At 33.6% G+C, this 18,241-nt stretch overlaps 1 protein-coding gene across 1 annotated transcript; it reads right to left on the bottom strand.

Annotated features, from left to right (window-relative positions):
• Positions 1-406: 406 nt before the first annotated feature.
• On the bottom strand, positions 407-14,687 carry LOC131934577 (45 kDa calcium-binding protein). The gene is made up of 9 exons (XM_059290636.1): positions 14,583-14,687; positions 9,954-10,143; positions 8,694-8,833; positions 7,796-7,971; positions 6,526-6,656; positions 6,187-6,309; positions 5,242-5,400; positions 3,961-4,136; positions 407-3,450 (listed from the first exon to the last, which is right to left on the bottom strand). The coding sequence occupies exons 2-9, from the start codon at positions 10,135-10,137 to the stop codon at positions 3,274-3,276; spliced, it is 1,266 nt and encodes a 421-aa protein (XP_059146619.1). The 5' UTR covers positions 10,138-10,143; positions 14,583-14,687; the 3' UTR covers positions 407-3,273.
• Positions 14,688-18,241: the final 3,554 nt, after the last annotated feature.

The raw sequence follows: 18,241 nt of genomic DNA, 5'->3' as shown, positions 1-18,241 counted from the left end.
CTTACCCTAACATGAGTTAGGTGCCCATCAGAGTTGGGTGAACTCAGGGATGTCTACTGACTTAAACCCAGATTTGAACTCGACACTTTAGGGTTAGCAGTCCAGCTCTGTACCACTAGGCCACCCCGTCCCATCAGGTTTAATGTAGTCAGTTTAAATTTTGAAAAAAGAAAATTGTTAAAATATTATTTGTAAGCAAAATTCCCTTAAAATTTGATACCCACAATGTCTTAATTTGCCTTAGTGTTCAGCACTTATCCTCCTGACTTAGTAAGCATCCTCTTTAGAGAATCGTCAAATAAGGAAAGAACAACCCAGGGCCTAGTGTGGGAACTTCCAGCACACAAAAAAGTATCTAGAAGTGTAGAAACTTTATTTATAAAGGAAATAAAACAAACACAGAAAATAAAATATATTCTTTTAATTTATTTTAGAATTCTAAATATGTCTAACAATACAGTGAACTGTTATAGTATAAGGTAATATATTTTCAATGATTGAAACATATGCTTCAAATCTGAATATCAAGGTAACCAATTAATAGTTAACTACATTCATACAATATGCAGTAGCTTTAAATAACTTGTAGAAGTGAGCCTTTTAATGGTGATCTTTTCATACCAGTAATATTATAAGAGTTTAAAACAGTAAGTTATTCAACAGCTATCTAATAGAGGCACTTGCAGTGTTAAAATAACGCTCAAAGATCAAGTTCTGTTTAACATATTATTATTATTCTTTATAAAACTTTGTTTATATTTTCCCATTATAAAAAAAAAATTGTTACAGTATTTCTGCAAATGCTGCACATTTCAATGTTAAACTGTTTTGGAATAGGGCTGGTAATTAGGTCACTAACCAGTTCTACGGCTCAATAAAACCTGCATGAGCCATAGAACTGGTTGGTGACCTACTAACCAGCTCTATTGAAAGCAGAGTTAATTTAAAAAAACCCATTTAATTATATTTTAATACAATGATTTAGATATGTTTATCTTAAAAATAAAGTAGTTTCTATCAATAAATAAATTCATAAATAATGATTAAATTAACAAAGTATAAATATTTTAAAAAGTAAATGTATCAAATGTTTTAAAAATAAAAGATAACAGTTTGAACAGTATTTTAATTTTTCTAACAGAAGGTGAATAATAAAAAAAAAACTGTAAAGCAAAAATAATAATACATAAGCTATACAATTGCACATTTCATCAGCAAGGATTTGGAGAAATAGTTAACACAGCAAAATAAAGTAAAATTAGAATACTAAAATGTACAATTTTTTAATTGTTCAGCTATGTAGCTATTCCTCTTAAATACAATAGCCAACATAATTTGTAATTGATTACCAGGTATTTGAAAAGAAGAGCTGCATGATTTGTTAGCCATGTCACATATTCATAAACAATTGTGACTTAATAATGTTGACTATCGGTTATAAAAGATTCAGTATATTTTTAATTAATAATAATTGTCAACCAATTATTCAATAAATTCAATTCATCATGGCAAGGTAGATTATATTAATAAAAGTCTTGGTCATGTACTAATCTATTTACCTGCACACTAATATAATAAAACTACTGAATTATTTGAAAATTAAGTATGTTTTCAACATTTAATGAATTAGTTTAAAACATGTACAAAAAAAATTGATATAAGTAGCTTACAATAAGAGAGATAACAAAAACAACTGAAGTAGAAAGTAATAATGAACTATATATAGTAACAACTGCTCAACAGAATTTAGATAGGAAAATAAAAGTTATTGCAGGAGAAATTGTTCTGTTACTACAATCATTTGTCGTACTTTTGGTAATCACACAGTATGGCGTCAGTTACTATTCTGCGAATGGCATAGCAGTAAAAAAAAAAGTAAAACAGTGTCATCTGTCATTCCGTTCCGGAATCCACTGGAACTACTATAAACCATATTTTATTTTAAAGTGCAGAATGTTTAAAAATTTGAATAGATCTAGATTGAATTTAATTACATGTTGAATACTGTGTTGCTAATCATTTTGTAATGCTAATTATTTTAAAATGTTTTTGCTAATTATTGCTTCTACTTTTACTAAACATTCTTCTAGTTTTTCTTTTACTTTTTAAATTTTGTAATTATTTTTGCTTCTTTATGTTGTTGAAACTTAAAATTAATTTAAAACGAGACTATATTTCAACAAACAAATAAACCATGGCTTACAGTAACTAATGTTTACAAAACTCAACAATCATTACCGGATAATTTCTGAAGCTATACTGGGAGATTACCATACTTTTTATAGACTATTATTAAAATAATTAGTGCAATACCAGCACATGTATAAAATAAGGTAAAGTTACAATACAACAAGAAGAGAACACAAGCACTTGACTCTTGTTTTTGTGAGTCACAGGAGAACAAAATAGTTGTGGAGATAAGGTAAATTAAAAATATAGGGGAAATAGATTAGAAAGAGTCAATATAGAATATAAACCATCAATGTATTGTACCACAAGTTTTTTAGGAAGAAATAGTTTCAGAAATGAAACTGAGTTAAGAATAAAATCTTGTGCGATAAATTGCACTTTTATAAGTAAAGTTTCCCTTTCAAACCTGACGGTCTATGGGGCACGTGAAGTAGAGTTCACTTGTTTCTGTGACCTCGGCATATGAAGAGATAGTGTGGTCAGCACTATGCCCAGCCGCCTTTACTCTCCCTAACGTGAGTTAGGTACCCATCAGAGTTGGGTGGACTCAGGGACGGTCTACTGGCTTGAACCCGGATTCGAACTCGAGACTTACGGGTTAGCAGCCCAGCTCTCTACCGCTAGACCACTCCGTCCCATTTTATAAGCGTTATACAATTGTTATCTGGGCTTAAAGAAAAAGATATATATGAAAAATGAATAACAATTATTGAAAGAGAAAACACCTCGTGCCCATCAGCTGTAGAGCAATTTAAATAAAAAATAAAACAACAAACTCAAGCATTCACATTTTTTTTGATTACACATTTTGAAAAACTTGCACAACATATTTCACCTAAGTATAAACAAAACTACCGACTGGGCTCATCTTACGAAAGTTTTTCAATAAAGCTAAATTTTTTAAATAACATAAAAAGCTTTTTAAGTTGACAGAAAAAATCCTGAAATAGTTATACAAGCAATACCAAATAACAGAAAGGGCAATAACCACCACAAACTGGATTTCAATAACATAAAAGATACAGAAAAATATTACTTCCTTTCTGATATTGCTAAAAAATGTCAACAAAAAAAAAATCTTCATTAAAATTCATCATGTACATTAGCAGCAAAATTGATGAGCTTACTAGCAATAAATAGATCGGAATGTTTGATGATTTCATCCATAGAGAGAAGGTTGTTTTTATCTTCATCCATCAGGGACATTAGAGAGTCAGCCTCCAGCTTAGCCTGGACTGGATTAGTGGGGTCAAGGTAATTCTGTAATATAAACATTAACTACATTACTCATGGTAAGTAACTTGGAGTAAGTAAGTAAGTAAGTTGTCCATAAATGACGACACACTATTTTAACAAAGTATTTTAACCATATCACAAAAACTCCGACCCGTCACACTTCAGCCTTACAACCCACTGTAAACTGCAATTTTTATTTTTTGAAACTGATTTCTTTCTAAAATAAAGATCAATATAGTGATTAATTTGTATCACAAAGAAATTTTACAAGATCCTTTTAATAGCAACAATTTACCCCCCCCCCCCCCCCTTATGAGTGTGATGTCATTTATTGAGCATTCAATAAAAAATGATAGGTCCAATAATCATTTGATGATTCTGTAGTGTTTGCACAATAGATTGTGTAAGCTAAAGCATATCCATGGACAATTATGAAACTTATCACTGTTTAATTAGTTATATAATTAAATTAGATCTATACACAAGGGAGACAATTTTCTACACCAAAAACATGTTATAACAAGGGTTACAAACCTTCAGTTCCAACAAATCCACCTTGCCATCATTGTTTTTATCCATTATCTCCCTGAATTCAACTCTTCTTTCTTCCTGCCATCTTCTATCCATCTCTTCAAACTCTTTTCCTTCCACCTCACCTGGGGGGAGTGCCGCAAATTCCTCCTCAGAAATTACACCATCTTTATTAGCATCTGAAATATTTACAGAAAAACTTAGTACCATCTGTATGAATAAAAACTTTTAATACAAAATATGGGTAATACAATTATTAAAACGAGCCGACCCGCGGCGTAGAATAGGCCGCTATTTAGTTGTTTTATTTTTTACTTTTCAATAATCCATAATTTGTGAATTTGACACCACCAATGCTGCGACTGGAAATATTTACTTTAAAACACTATCAGTAGCTCGTGAAGAATGATAACCCCCCACTCTCCCTTCCCCCCACGCCTACCCTGCCCAATGAAAGCAGCCTCCTCTTAGTTACCTCCCCAAAGTTTTAAATGGTTTAAAAACTAAATTATCTGCCTCTTATAGACATCACTCTACGATTGTAAACATTGGCGTGAACCACAGCTCACCAGACTGGTGGGGGTGGGGATGTAGCGATATGCCTGGAGAGGAAGGGAGGCGGAGGCTAGGTGCGCTTACGTGGTGGTGGTGGTGTCCCGCATGGTCCCCACATAGAGAATTATATATATAGATAAAACAATTGAGACACAAAAAGAAGGCAATTTTAGGTGAAGACCAATAAAGTTAAATTTTTCACTCCCTAACATCTCAACCAGTTTTAAAAAATCCTCTTTTTTAAAACCACTCTGTAATTCTGTGTCTGAAATTATTCCCCCCTTTTATACATTTCGTTATTTATTTATCACATAAACAGTATGGAAATTAAAAGCCAACTACTTAGACTAATACTATCCACTTAGAGAAGAAATAATGTCTAGCTTAAACTATCTCATGCAGAGGAGAAAGAAGCAAAAAAATGCACCTTACTATTTAAATGGGGGAAAAATATAAATGTTTTTAGCTTCCTGTGTACCAATTCCTGTAACTTACCCACTCCTCGCATGACGTTTTTAAGCTTCCAGTGTACCAATTCCTGTAACTTACCCACTCAGTGTACCAATTCCTGTAACTTACCCACTCAGTGTACCAATTCCTGTAACTTACCCACTCAGTGTACCAATTCCTGTAACTTACCCACTTAGTGTACCAACTCCTGTAACTTACCCACTCAGTGTACCAATTCCTGTAACTTACCCACTCAGTGTACCAATTCCTGTAACTTACCCACTCCGCGCATGACGTTATTCACCATGGTGTCCAAGGATTGCATGCTGTGTTCTGGGTGTCTAAACACCATGAACTCATACTTGCTGAGTTTGTTGTCTGTTATATTATGGTCTGCGTCAGTCCATTTAAACTTGTAGGAAATCAATGCATCCTTATCTGCAACAGCACATTTAGCGTAGAGGAATTTTAATTTTCAATGGTCAAAGCAAGATGATGTAAGATATTTTAAGTTTGATTTCAAGTGTTTCTCTTAATATTTTAAGATTTTTTTCTGAGATTATTAAAAATATTTGATGTTACTTAAAATTCAATTGTGTGTTATTTGTTGCTATTTTGTACATAATCAAGTGTTCAATGTTAAAAATAATTAAGTAATGAGCAATGTTTAGATAAAAGTGGCAATTTTTTTTATTGTCCCATGGAAATAAAACAGAACCTTGATTGTGAATTCATTAAATGTATGTGGATAAAATATCACATGCATTTTTATGTATTAATTTAAGTATTAAGCACAATCGCTTAACATAAATTCTTTAAAATCACTAAATACATTTTGAATAAAAGTCATGCAGAATAGATAAGTAATTGTCATAAAAAGTAACATCTAGCTAAAACATGCATTTCAACTTATCATTATTGTCAATAACAGCCCAATTATTTTACTTCTTGGGTTAAATTACCTAACTTTCTAAAGCTTTACGTTTAATAAAACATTTTTATTATATTCTCTGAGGTACCAACAACTAAGAAATTCATACTCTTTTTCCATATCTAGAAGTTAAATTGGAGTCGTTTCAATAAAGTATATTATCTATATCATTACATCAATTAAAAATACCCTAAAAACTCATTATTAAAAGTTTATTAAAGTTGAACACATTAGTAATTTTAAAATAGAAATTAATAAACATCAGCCAACTGAAGAGCTTAAGGCAAACCTACCATCTTGGTCCAGTTTAACAGAATCATCGTAATCAACAACATGGTTCAAAGCACTTTCAACATCAAAACCTCTTGAAAGGAGGAAATGGACATAATATTCTTTCCATTTGATGAACCCATCACCTAAAAAGTGGGTCGTCATAAATATTAATGTCACTTATGCAAAAGTAATTTCAAAAATACACCAAACTAATATATACAAGCACTTTAAGCTTGTCTTTTTTTTAAAGATTTATATTCCTTAAAAAGATTCTAACATAAGGAAACCTTCAATGCTCTTAAAAATTACAGCACAAAATGGTAAAGACAGATATTGATGATGAAAAATAAACTACCTACCATCAGGGTCAAGGTGTTCAAAAATCTGGTCATTTTCTTTTGTAGCAGCATCAAAATGCTCCGCCATTTTTTTGAGAATCCATGTTTCCATCTCGAGCTTAGACAAACTACCATCACCATCTGTGTCAGCCCTGTAGAAAAACATCTTCAACTTTAATGACCATTGCACGTCATTAGGATCAATACTATTTAATATATTTAATTATTTTTTTTAAATGTATAGCTTAAAATTTAAAAAATAAAGATAATAATTTCATCCTCTTTGGGTAGGACAAATGAAGGCAATACTTGACCAGAGGGCAGCTAAACTAAAACAAATACAAGAAACAAGCAAGCAAGTGCCTTTTATGTTAGAGATAAGATTCATATTATAGGTACAGCAAATATGACAGTTAAAAAAAAACTTAACCTTTGTGGGTGATAGTTAAAATTGGTGTCATTGAGAGACAGATAGTTAATGAAATAATATCCTTGTTTTATTTATAGTTTATAAAATAATGTTTAATAATAAAGGGAAAGTATGGTCAGATGGTAGAGCTCAAGACTGCTACCCAGAAAGTCTCTAGTTCAGATACCGGGCTCGAGTTAGTAAGAAGTCCTTGAGTACATCCAGGAAAATTAAAGCACCTGGGCAGAGTGCTGACCACTCTATCCCCATGTATGCCATGGTCATTGAAACAGATAAACTCTACTGTTCATCTACCCTATGTGTCTTGGGCACAAACAGGAAAAGATGATCATGATGATAAAATAATGTTTACAGCAGTGTTCAGTCATTAAAACAATCAAAACAAAATAGCAAAGAAGGAGGAAGTGGTGCTTGGTGGGCAGACTCTTTATAAGGCTCACTAAAATGTGACATGCCAGAAGCCTGATTGGAACCCCCAGGGACGGCAAAAGTGTGGGCGCCCAATACAGACCTCAAGGCAGAATCTTCTTAAAGAGCTGAAGACAGCAGGAACGTCTTGCTAGGCTGTTAAACCAACAGCCGGGAACCAGATGAAATGGAAGGTTCTGGTTGAGGCCCTATGCTTCACTACGAGTAAAGGCGATTAAGTAAGTAATTTCTCACAAGGAAACAATTTCTCACAAGGAAACAATTTCTCACAAGGAAACAATTTCTCACAAGGAAACAATTTCTCACAAGGAAACAATTTCTCACAAGGAAACAATTTCTCACAAGGAAACAATTTCTCACAAGGAAACAATTTCTCACAAGGAAACAATTTCTTGCAAGGAAACAATTTCTCACAAGGAAACAATTTCTCACAAGAAAACAATTTCTTGCAGCTTGTCCTGGGCATGATCCACAGCTTCCGTCCTGAACTCATCATGCAGTCCGCCCAGAAACATTTCTTTGTGGTAATCTTTGTTGACATGTCCATCTTGTTCCATCTTCACTACATCCAGGTGGTCCACTGGTATAAGTTTTTCCATAGGTAGCTTCTGTACATAGATTATATCAATTTAATTATCAACTAGTATAAAAATATCAGTAGTTTTTCCATAGGTAGCTTCTGTACATAGATTATATCAATTTAATTATCAACTAGTATAAAAATATCACTTAGGTTTTTCTATAGGAAGCTTCTGTACATAGATTATGTCAATTTAATTATCAACTAGTATAAAAATATCAGTTAAGGTATAAGTTTTTCTAGATCATATCAATTTAATAATCAACTAGTATAAAAATATCAGTAGTTTTTCTATAGGTAGCTTCTGTATATAGATTATATCAATTTAATAATCAACTAGTATAAAAATATCAGTAGTTTTTCTATATGAAGCTTCTGTAAATAGATTATATCAATTTAATAATCAACTAGTATAAAAATATCAGTAGTTTTTCTATAAGAAGCCTATGTACATAGATTATATCAATTTAATAATCAACTACTATAAAAATATCAGTTAAGTTGAATTATCAACTAGTATAAAAATATCAGTTACGTTTTTTATGGGAAGCTACAGTGTATAGATGACATTAAAAAACTTTTTCATTTGCATTTTTCCAAGTTGATTTCACTGCATTTAAAAGTGTCATTTTAAAAATTAACTGAGATCTAAGATCAAAATTTTTATATAAGACATATGGGCTATTCACAAAATCAACTAGTTAATATTAATAAAACTGATGCATATAGAAGTATGAACAGAATAATGACCTCAATTTTTCTGGCCATTTCCAGATTAAGGTCTATTGTTTCTGCTTCATTAACAACTGGATTAGGAACTTTCAGCACTGGTTTTTCTTGCTGCTGTTGATGAACTTCTTGATGAATCAGGCTTTTTTCAGCCATGCTTGCTGGGGAAGACAAAGAGATTCAACCTTTACAATGTTCAGGCTTGCTTCTAGAAAAGTTCCCTTTTGGACCATGGGGCAAGTGAAGTAGAGTTCACCTGTTTCTGTGAGCTCAGGATTTTGAGGGAATAGTGTGGTCACTACTATGCCCAGCCGCCTTAACTTTCCCTAGTGTGTCTCAGGTCCCCATCAGAGCTGGGTGGGCTCAGTTTTACGTATTTGAACCTATTCTTAAACACACGACTTTTTGGTTGGCAGCCGCACGTTCTACTTATCGACAATGCCATCCCAGGTTTGCTTCTACCCAGTACCAAATACTGACAATAGCATTGTGTTGTCTGGATGGAATTCAAAGCAAACAATGTGAGAAAGCACTTAAGATCTATTCTCTGTTAGAACCTTGTCATTGGCTTGAGCCTGTGCAAGTTTTAGAAGTTCCATAGGCAGGCTTCAGAGGTGTAGCGACCCTTCCCGGCACCCGGGGACAAACGTTACAATTTGCACCCCCCCCATCAAGATTTCAATTTGCACCCCCCCCCCCTTAAACTTTCAATTTGCACCCCCCTAAACCTTTAAATTTTTTTTTCCAACCCATTTTGGCGCCCCCTAAAGTTGGCGCCCGGGGACATATGTCCCCCCCCCCCCCCGCGCTACGCTACTGGCAGGCTTACCCAATACAAATCTTCAAAAGCAATGCAGGCTGCATATTGACCAAGCTACACCTTTCATCAAAATGCCTTAAAAATAATTGAACTCTATCTCATCTATCTGTCTCTAGGGCTAAATGTACTGACTAAAACATACATAGACAGTTGTGACCAAAAATGAATGAGGGCCTTCAAGCAGTGTACAAATGGAGTGCTAGTAATTAACTTTGGTTTATAATTTTATAATATGATCTGTCCATTCATAGATGTATAAAGTACCTGCATATATCTTTAAGAAATAAAAGGCTAAAAAATGTATTTAAGCAATCAAATTGAAAACGTACAAAAAATACAAATAATTTCAGCCCTTACTTTTGATCATTAATATTACAAAAATAATTATTTACCATTCCAAATTTATTTTCCTGAAATATTAATAATAACTCTAAACCTAAATGAATGTAAAGGCAATTTACTTTGGTCAGGTAATGAATCCATGGCCAACACTTTTTGGTCAACATCTTGATCATGGTGAATTTCCAGGTTGTCGATTCTGTGATCTTGATTTTTTACTTCTATATCTGTCCTTTCAAGCTTTGGAATGGGGCCACTTAGCGTTAAATGCAGGAGTAGTGTCAGAATTAAAACTATTAAATTCATCGTTGCCTGCAAGGTACAAAAAAAATGTGTATAGTTAATAAAATGTATTAAAATGGGATAAGGGGTCATCCATAAATGACGTCACGCTTTTTTTGACGATTTTTACCTCCCCCCCACCCCTCCGTCACACGTCGTCACAAAAAGTCAGACCCCCCCCCTAAAATGACGTCACACCTCAACCTACAACCCCCCCTCAAAATTGCAGTTGAATTTTTATTAAAACATCGATATTTTTCCAAAATCTTGTCTAAACTATTACAATTTATTAAAACAGTTATCTAAAACGCAAAATAACGTCCAAAATTCGTTTTCTAACATTGCTTTTTTATAATGCAAAAATGTGACGTCGCAACATCTGAACCCCCCCCCCTCCCCCTCATCACACATCGTCACAAAATTACGGACCCCCCCTCCCCCCTACAAGTGTGACGTCATTTATGGATGACCCCTAAGGCCAATATTTGACTTTAAGTATAGACTACAGACACTATAGTCTATAGGTGCTTAAATTTGATATGCATTTGTTTAGAGGGTTATTTAAAAAGAAAAAGCAGTTTTGTTATAAAGCTTCTGTAATCAATAGTTTTAAGTACTGTGGATTACTAGTATTCTAGATTTGGCCAACACTCGTATTGTGCAGAAGAGTTAACTAATAAATATGGCTCATTGCACAGCCATACCTACTTCACCCCTTCTAGCTCTCAATTATTATTATATCTATAATAGTAGGGTTCCCTTTTCAAACATGACGGTCTATAGAGCAAGTGAAGTAGAGTTCTTTTGTTTCTGTGACCTATGCATATGAAGAGATAGCGTGGTCAGCACTATGCCCAGCCCTCTTTACTTTCCTTAACTAAGTGTTAGGTACCCATCAGAGTTGGGTGGACTCAGGGACGGTCTACTGACTTGAACCCAATTCGAACACGAGACTTACGGGTTAACAGTCCAGCTCTCTACCGCTAGACCACTCCGTCCCACTATATCTATAATATTCTATACTAATCTGGGTAATCTCACAATATAACGTTGGTTATTATTCTGGAATAGTACAGTAGTTAAAAACAGTAAAACCATGGCGTAGTCTGCCGAGCCGTTACGGAAACAACCGGAAAAAATGTAAACCATATTTTTTTTTGGCGCCATATTATTTTTAATACATAGGGGCCTAATGTTTAAAAATGTGCATAGATTGATTTTAGTTGCATTTTAAATTTAAATACATTTTTGCTAATTATTTTGTATTTATATGTATATATAATTATTTAAGTGTATGTGCTAATTATTGCTGCTACAAAACTTATAACTAAACATTGGGTAATCTATTGTTTTAGGGGCATAAAACCGGCCAGGGCTAGTGATGTGCAAAAATGTTGCCTCATTTTTAAGGCTTTAATAAAAGTATATTGTGATATATTTGTGTCAAATTTATTAAGATAACTGAATAATTAATCAAAATCAATGGCTAAATATATCAATATAGGCCAGAAATTAAATTTAAAAAGCAGTGTTTGCTAGCAAGATTTGCTATATAATAAACGCGGCCATCTGAAAGTTAGAGTGGCTTCCCCTGAATCTTGCGCTATAAGTTTACAGTAAAATATAAATAAACAAGATGGCTGCTATAGTAGATGAGCATGGTTGCATCTGTTGGAAACATCGCTAGTCTTCATTTATTACTGAAAAGTTTTAATTCAATTGTTTAAAAACAGGTACATAAATGAAACAAGGGAACATTTTTCCCCAGTTTGTATTTTTCAAAACATAAATCCTCCTCAAAATGTTAAATAATTATTAAAATTTAAAGAGTCACCTGTTTTTCACATTACTAGTCGCGAGCGATTTTACGTACCTAAAACGATAGATTAACTGTACATTATCAGGCCTACTTTTATAAAAAAGTTTTTAAGATTTTCAGCCTAGGGAACTAGATATTACTAGAATACCCGTCATCCGTTGGATAACTGTGGGTTTCGGGGGTCATCCATCAAAAAACATCACGTCTGTCACTCAGAGGCATAGCGAGCCCCTTCCCGGCGCCCGGGGACAAACTTTTCGATTTTAACCCCCCCCCCCCCAAGATTTCGATTTTCAACCCCCCCCCTCAAACTTTTGATGTGCACCCCCACCCGCCACTCAAACTTTCGATTTGAACCCCCCTCAACCTTTCAATTTATTTTTCCAAACCATTTTGGCGCCCCAACATATGTCCCCCCCGCCCCCCGCCCGCCCCCCCCCCTCCTCGCTACGCTACTGCAGTGTCACTTATCGTCACAAAAACAGACCCCACATTCAAAAATATGTTTCTTATCTTTTAAAAACACCGAAAACACCGATTTCGGACTATCCCTTCATATACTGACGTCACATGTGACCTACTCAACTCTACTTCACCTGCCCAGTGTCCCGCCAAGTCTCAGACAACATGTTTTTATCGTTTAAAAAACGATTCCAGCCGAGCATGTCTCTGACCACACTATCCTTTCATATGCTTAGGACAAAGAAACAGATGAACTCTACTTCACCTGCCCTGTATCCTGCCAAGTTCAGATAGGCAACTTTATCATTCACATCTAAAAAAAAAAAAATTGAAAAAAATATCATTGACATATTGGTCTAGAACCTGTACCACCCGCATGAGAGCGGACTATGCTACAAACTTAGCTATTTACTCGTGACGTCACAAATAAATTTTTATACTATACTTTTGAGTCTCCGCGCATAGATCTAGATCTAGATATAAGTCTAGTAGTAGAATCTAGTAACTTTCAAATTAAATTTTATCTTAAATTAGCCAAACAAAGATTTATATAAAATAATTAAGGCCTGAAATAGATTCTAGATGTATTAAGGCCTGAAATAGATTCTAGATGTAGAATTTACATTAAGTCTAGATCTAGAATTTACATTGAGTCTAGTGACCTAGATCTAGGCTAGATCTAGATCTAGGCTAGATTCATAACTTTCCTTCGACAGCTGATCTTTAGATCTAGAGAAATTTATTGTAAAACTAAATGAAAAAAGACAGTTTAAAATTGATTTAAGTGTTGGAACGTAATAAATACAGCAAACGGACGTATTGTTAAAGTTATGACCGACAGAAAATTAGATTTAGAACGCGTTAAACTTTTGAATGGGAACACAATTTTCTTCGATAGACTGCGCCATTTTATTGTACTAAAGAGTAAACAAAAAACTGTGACGTCACGGTCCCGCCGAGTGTAGTGGTCGTTCTAAACTTTTAAAAAAAAATGGGTTACTCTGCGTATGAATAAATCAATAAATTAATTAACGTCTTTAAATAAATGTGTGATTAACAGTCTGTCTTAAAACAAAAATTTTTCTCTACCTACATACTATTTTACAGCTTTCCACGATGAGTGCAACCATGCGAGATAGTCAATCAGGCAAACAAACAAACAAACAAACAAAAAAATAAATATTCAAACATGTAAACAAACTTGACTTTTAGTAGTATATAGTATATAGAATATAGTATATAGTATAGCCTATAGTATATAGTGATTATTAATAATATTATTAGATCTAGATTCAAGATGTCTAGATTCGACATAATATAATTATAATAATTTTAATAATAATAATTAATAAATTTAATTTAATATTGTTTGTATAATAAACAAAAACTCTAAGTCTAAACTAGATCTAGATCTAGATCTAGATTTAGATCTAGAATCTAAGTTCTTGATTCAAGAGGTCAACAATTTTTTTTTATAAATTGTAAGTTAATAATTAAGGTAAAGAGAAGTAAAAAAAATGTCATAAGTTACGATTGAAAAGAAAAACCTGAAATGAAAATAGTGAACATTCAAACAATAAGAAAAAACTCAAACTATAGGCCTATAGATTTAGTAATAGTAAGAAAGATCTAATAAACATTAGTTTAAAAAAACGTGATTTAATACATGGATACAGGTTGCATCTCACAATGCTTATAGAATTAATAAAGTTGTTTGTTAGGAAATTCAGTTTTTAAAGAGCAGAATTTAAAAAAAAAATGCTTTGTAATACGGACTATACAACAAGACAATCATATTTAAGTACATTTTCATACGAATAGAAATGAAAGGGAAGCTACTCTAAATTACTTTTTCTTAAGATGGCTGCTGTTTTTAATAGCAAATTTTAATTTACTATCTCGAACAGGGTTGATAAAAATTAATTTCAGGATATTTAAATTGATTTAACCATTAATAGTGATTTATTATTTAATTATTTATAATATTTTATCAAAATATACGAAAATATACTCATATTTAACGACATATTCATTAATTCACTCTCTCCTACATTACTAGTTTTGGCCGAATTTACGACGCTAAACTAAGATTTTACCAAAGTTATGCAGGCCTATTTGTAAGCCTTATGTAATTTAAATAGTATTTAATAAAAAATAAGGCTAAAGTAGTAAACATCAGGATTCTTACTGAGCTTTTAACTGACTTTACTTGAAGTAGATTTATAGATCTATAGTTGATCTATTCTATACAATACAAATAGTAAACATAGTAGTCGTTTTATAGATCTATCTAGATCTACGTGTTTACACTTTTTTAGGAGAGCGTTATTTCCCTTGAGTATTTACCAGAATTTCGTATAATAAAGGCCAAACATAAATCAACTAGTAAATGAAGCCTGTCCCTTATTTAAAAAAAAAATATTTTTACATTTGAAAACATAGCATGTGATTTGTATTTTTGTATGTATACAGATTCTACTAGTTGTATGTAGATCTAGGTCTTATTCTTTACACGTAATCTAACCCTGCTTTTCTTAACTTCTTAATAAAATTGTGTTTTTAGTTAAAAAAAAATTGTCAAATTGGTCAATAGGCATGCGCTAAACTTACCTAGTAACGGGTGTTAGACTAGGGCCAATGCGCTGTAATTGTAATGTTAGAGTGTTCAGATACACCGGTGTCCTCGGATTATATAAACCCTCGGATTATATAAATACGAACGAAATATGCCTTCTTATATTCCTCTTGTAACCCGTGCTACTATCACTAGACACGTAATAAAAGTCGAAAATTGAATAGTGGTTTATTTAAAAGAAAAAACTTTTTGGTGCCATCCCATCCGATAAACACACACACAAAAGTCACACACATTATATATATATATATATATATATATATATATATATATATATATATATATATATATATATATATATATATATATATATATATATATATATATATATATATATATATATATATATAAGCAATGTATGTGTGTGTGTTTGTTTGTTTGTCCTTTATGCATTACCACACCTCTCATCACATCGCCGTGAAACTTTGGGAACAGAGTTTCTTCCAGGCATCTCTTCGGGGGGGGGGGGGAGCCCCCCCCCCCCTCCCCGAAAAATTTCTACCGCCCCCCTCCCCCCGAACGTAATGAAATTTATATAATTTATATAGAAAATATATACTTTTAACAGTGTCCGCCCCCCCCCCCGAAGAAAGTCTACCGCCCCCCCCCCCCCCCCGAAAATTTCAAGTGCCCCCCGGAGAAAAATGTCTGGAAGAAACACTGCACCCTACCAGGGCGCCAGATGACACGCCTGATTCAATTTAGTAAGCGTTTGTAACGCCCCATCCTATCCATTGTCTATCACGCTGTTTAGACCGAACGTATTAACCATAGCGCTCACGGGAAAGACCAGGGGGCCAAGCAAAATTAAATCCCCCCCCCCCCCGTATAGTTCCTCTTCAGACCTAGGGTTCATCCGAACTTGTGACCACTGGGCTAGCAACAAAACGCTCTGCCTTTCGAATCTAACAAAAGAAATTAATGATTATATAATCATAGCTCCTGACCTAAGAAATCATATTTTTCCCCTCTGTGTTATACATACATGTCGCATCTTAAACCGATTTTAACCCCCCACCCACAAAATCTACAAAAAGTCAGCCCCCCTCCACACACACATACAATCACGCACACACGTAAAATAACGTCAAGCTTCAATCGCCGCATCTAAATAAAACTTGTTTCTGAAAAAATTAATCCTTTAGTAAAGGGATATAACTAACCCAAAACTTAGACTGTTTTACCGAAGCAGCGCTAATCACTACATAATAGATCTGGTTTTCAAAAGTTGTACATCTTTGTTTTTAAATAGTAGTACATCCTGGTTTTAAAAAGTAGTAGGCCTACATCCTGATTTAAAAAAGCGTATTTTCACATTTTTTTCCCCACTAGCTTCCGAATTGTCACCAATCGTTATTCCTGTACAAACCCTTCCATTTTATATCGTTGCCTTTTCACCAACAGGTGAAATAAAATACAACTTAAGATACAAAATAAGATACAACTTAAGATACAAAATAAGATACAACTTCAGTCGAGGAAGATACATTTTTGTCGAATGTGTAATATAGTTTATTTGATTTTTTAATTAATTTTTCTTTATTGATTAATTAATGTGTTTTAAAACACGCCTTGATCGGACAAAAGAGCAAGTGAATGCTTATTCCAAAGTCCATAGTTTGAACCCCGGGCAAATAAGAAAGAAAATTTCAAAATCAAACAAATATTGCCTTGTTTTTTGCTCTAGTGTGGATAAAAGTCGTTTAACCAAATCCAGCATGCTAAATTGGAGTGAACGGGCATTATGCAATATTTAATCCAAGATTTTAAAATAACTAGGCTTAAATTCACAACTGTAGAGTATTTGCGCACAGCATGTTGACACATGACATTTAATTGTGTTTAAAGGAAATCACGTCCAACATCACAATTAAGATCGAAGAAGAAGAACGAAAAGATGTGTAGGCCTACATGGTTTATTTAAAAATGTTATTTTATAACGTATCTAAATAACCATTGGCGGATCTAAATAACCCAGAGTTTCTTCCAGGCATCTCTTGGGGGTTGGGGAAGGGTAGGGGTGGGGGTGGTGGTTGAAGGGGGAGCTCTCCCCCCCCCCCCCGAAATAGAATGTATATAGAAGATAACAGTGTCCGCCCCCGCCCCGCCCCCCGGAAATTTTAGTCAGACCCCAGAAATTTCAAGTGCCCCCTCCCCCCCCCCCCCCCTGGAGCTGTTAAACTCTTGTAAATAATATTGGGAATAAGGAACCATTATAATTACATTTTGTTCGGCTAATTTTATTGTCAAATAATCACAATATGATGGTAGTTTTTAACTAAAACATGTAATTGAGTATGTAATGGGTGATGAATTGGACGGCTAAAACATGACGATTTCTAAATTCAGAGAACCGTACACAGAAGTTGTTGACCTCTATTAAAGTTAAATTGATGACCTTTACTACCCTGAAGCTGATGACCTTCACATCTTTACCTTGAACTTTTTGAACTGTAATACCCTTAAGTTGATGACCTTTATTACCCGAACCCGATGACCTTTATTTCTTTTAAGTTTATAACTTTCACCTTCTTTATCTTGAAGTTTTTGAGCTGTATTACTCTTTAGTTGTTGAGCTTAAGACCTTCAAGTTATGAGCTTTATTATTCTGTAGTTGATGACCTATAATACTAGGAAATCTTTAACTTATACTGCAACAAACATAACAAATATCAATATTTTTGCAAGGCAGCTATCTGACCATGCTTTAAAATCAATATTCTTTCAAGGCAGTATTTGATTTTGATTCGTTATCAATATTTTTAAAATTTGTATTGACCTTCTTGTGGTCCGGTCGCCGTAAAGTCCTGGGATAAACAACAATTGTGTGAATATCGTGTCGTTCAGTCCGAGAGAAAACAGCTGCTATGTCAGCTGTCGTGTGGAGCAGAGGTTCTCATGCGCTGGGGCGAGGACATCTATACAACTTTCTAGTTCCACTTCCACGTCTACCTAGTAAATGAACGCGTTAGATTTATTTCAATTCTTTGTTGTTACAGATTTAGAATTTACATTTTGAATTTATAGTAAAGTATTAGTATTATAACTTTAAAAATAAGTTGCAAGTTTTAAAAAATAGTACCTAAAATAAAAAAAAAGGTGACGAAGGCGGTTTAATGTAACAATTCCATTTTGATCAGTGTTAACTTATTTTAATCTAATATTTAGTATATTAAATGTGATACTAATTCTAATTTGTATATAATTGTAAG

This window comes from Physella acuta, unplaced genomic scaffold, assembly GCF_028476545.2.
Source record: "Physella acuta isolate Inbredline_101_S28 unplaced genomic scaffold, ASM2847654v3 ptg000112l, whole genome shotgun sequence".
Taxonomy (NCBI): domain Eukaryota; kingdom Metazoa; phylum Mollusca; class Gastropoda; family Physidae; genus Physella; species Physella acuta.
The sequence above is the reverse complement of the archived record's forward strand: the minus strand, read 5'-3'. Positions and strand labels throughout refer to the sequence as shown.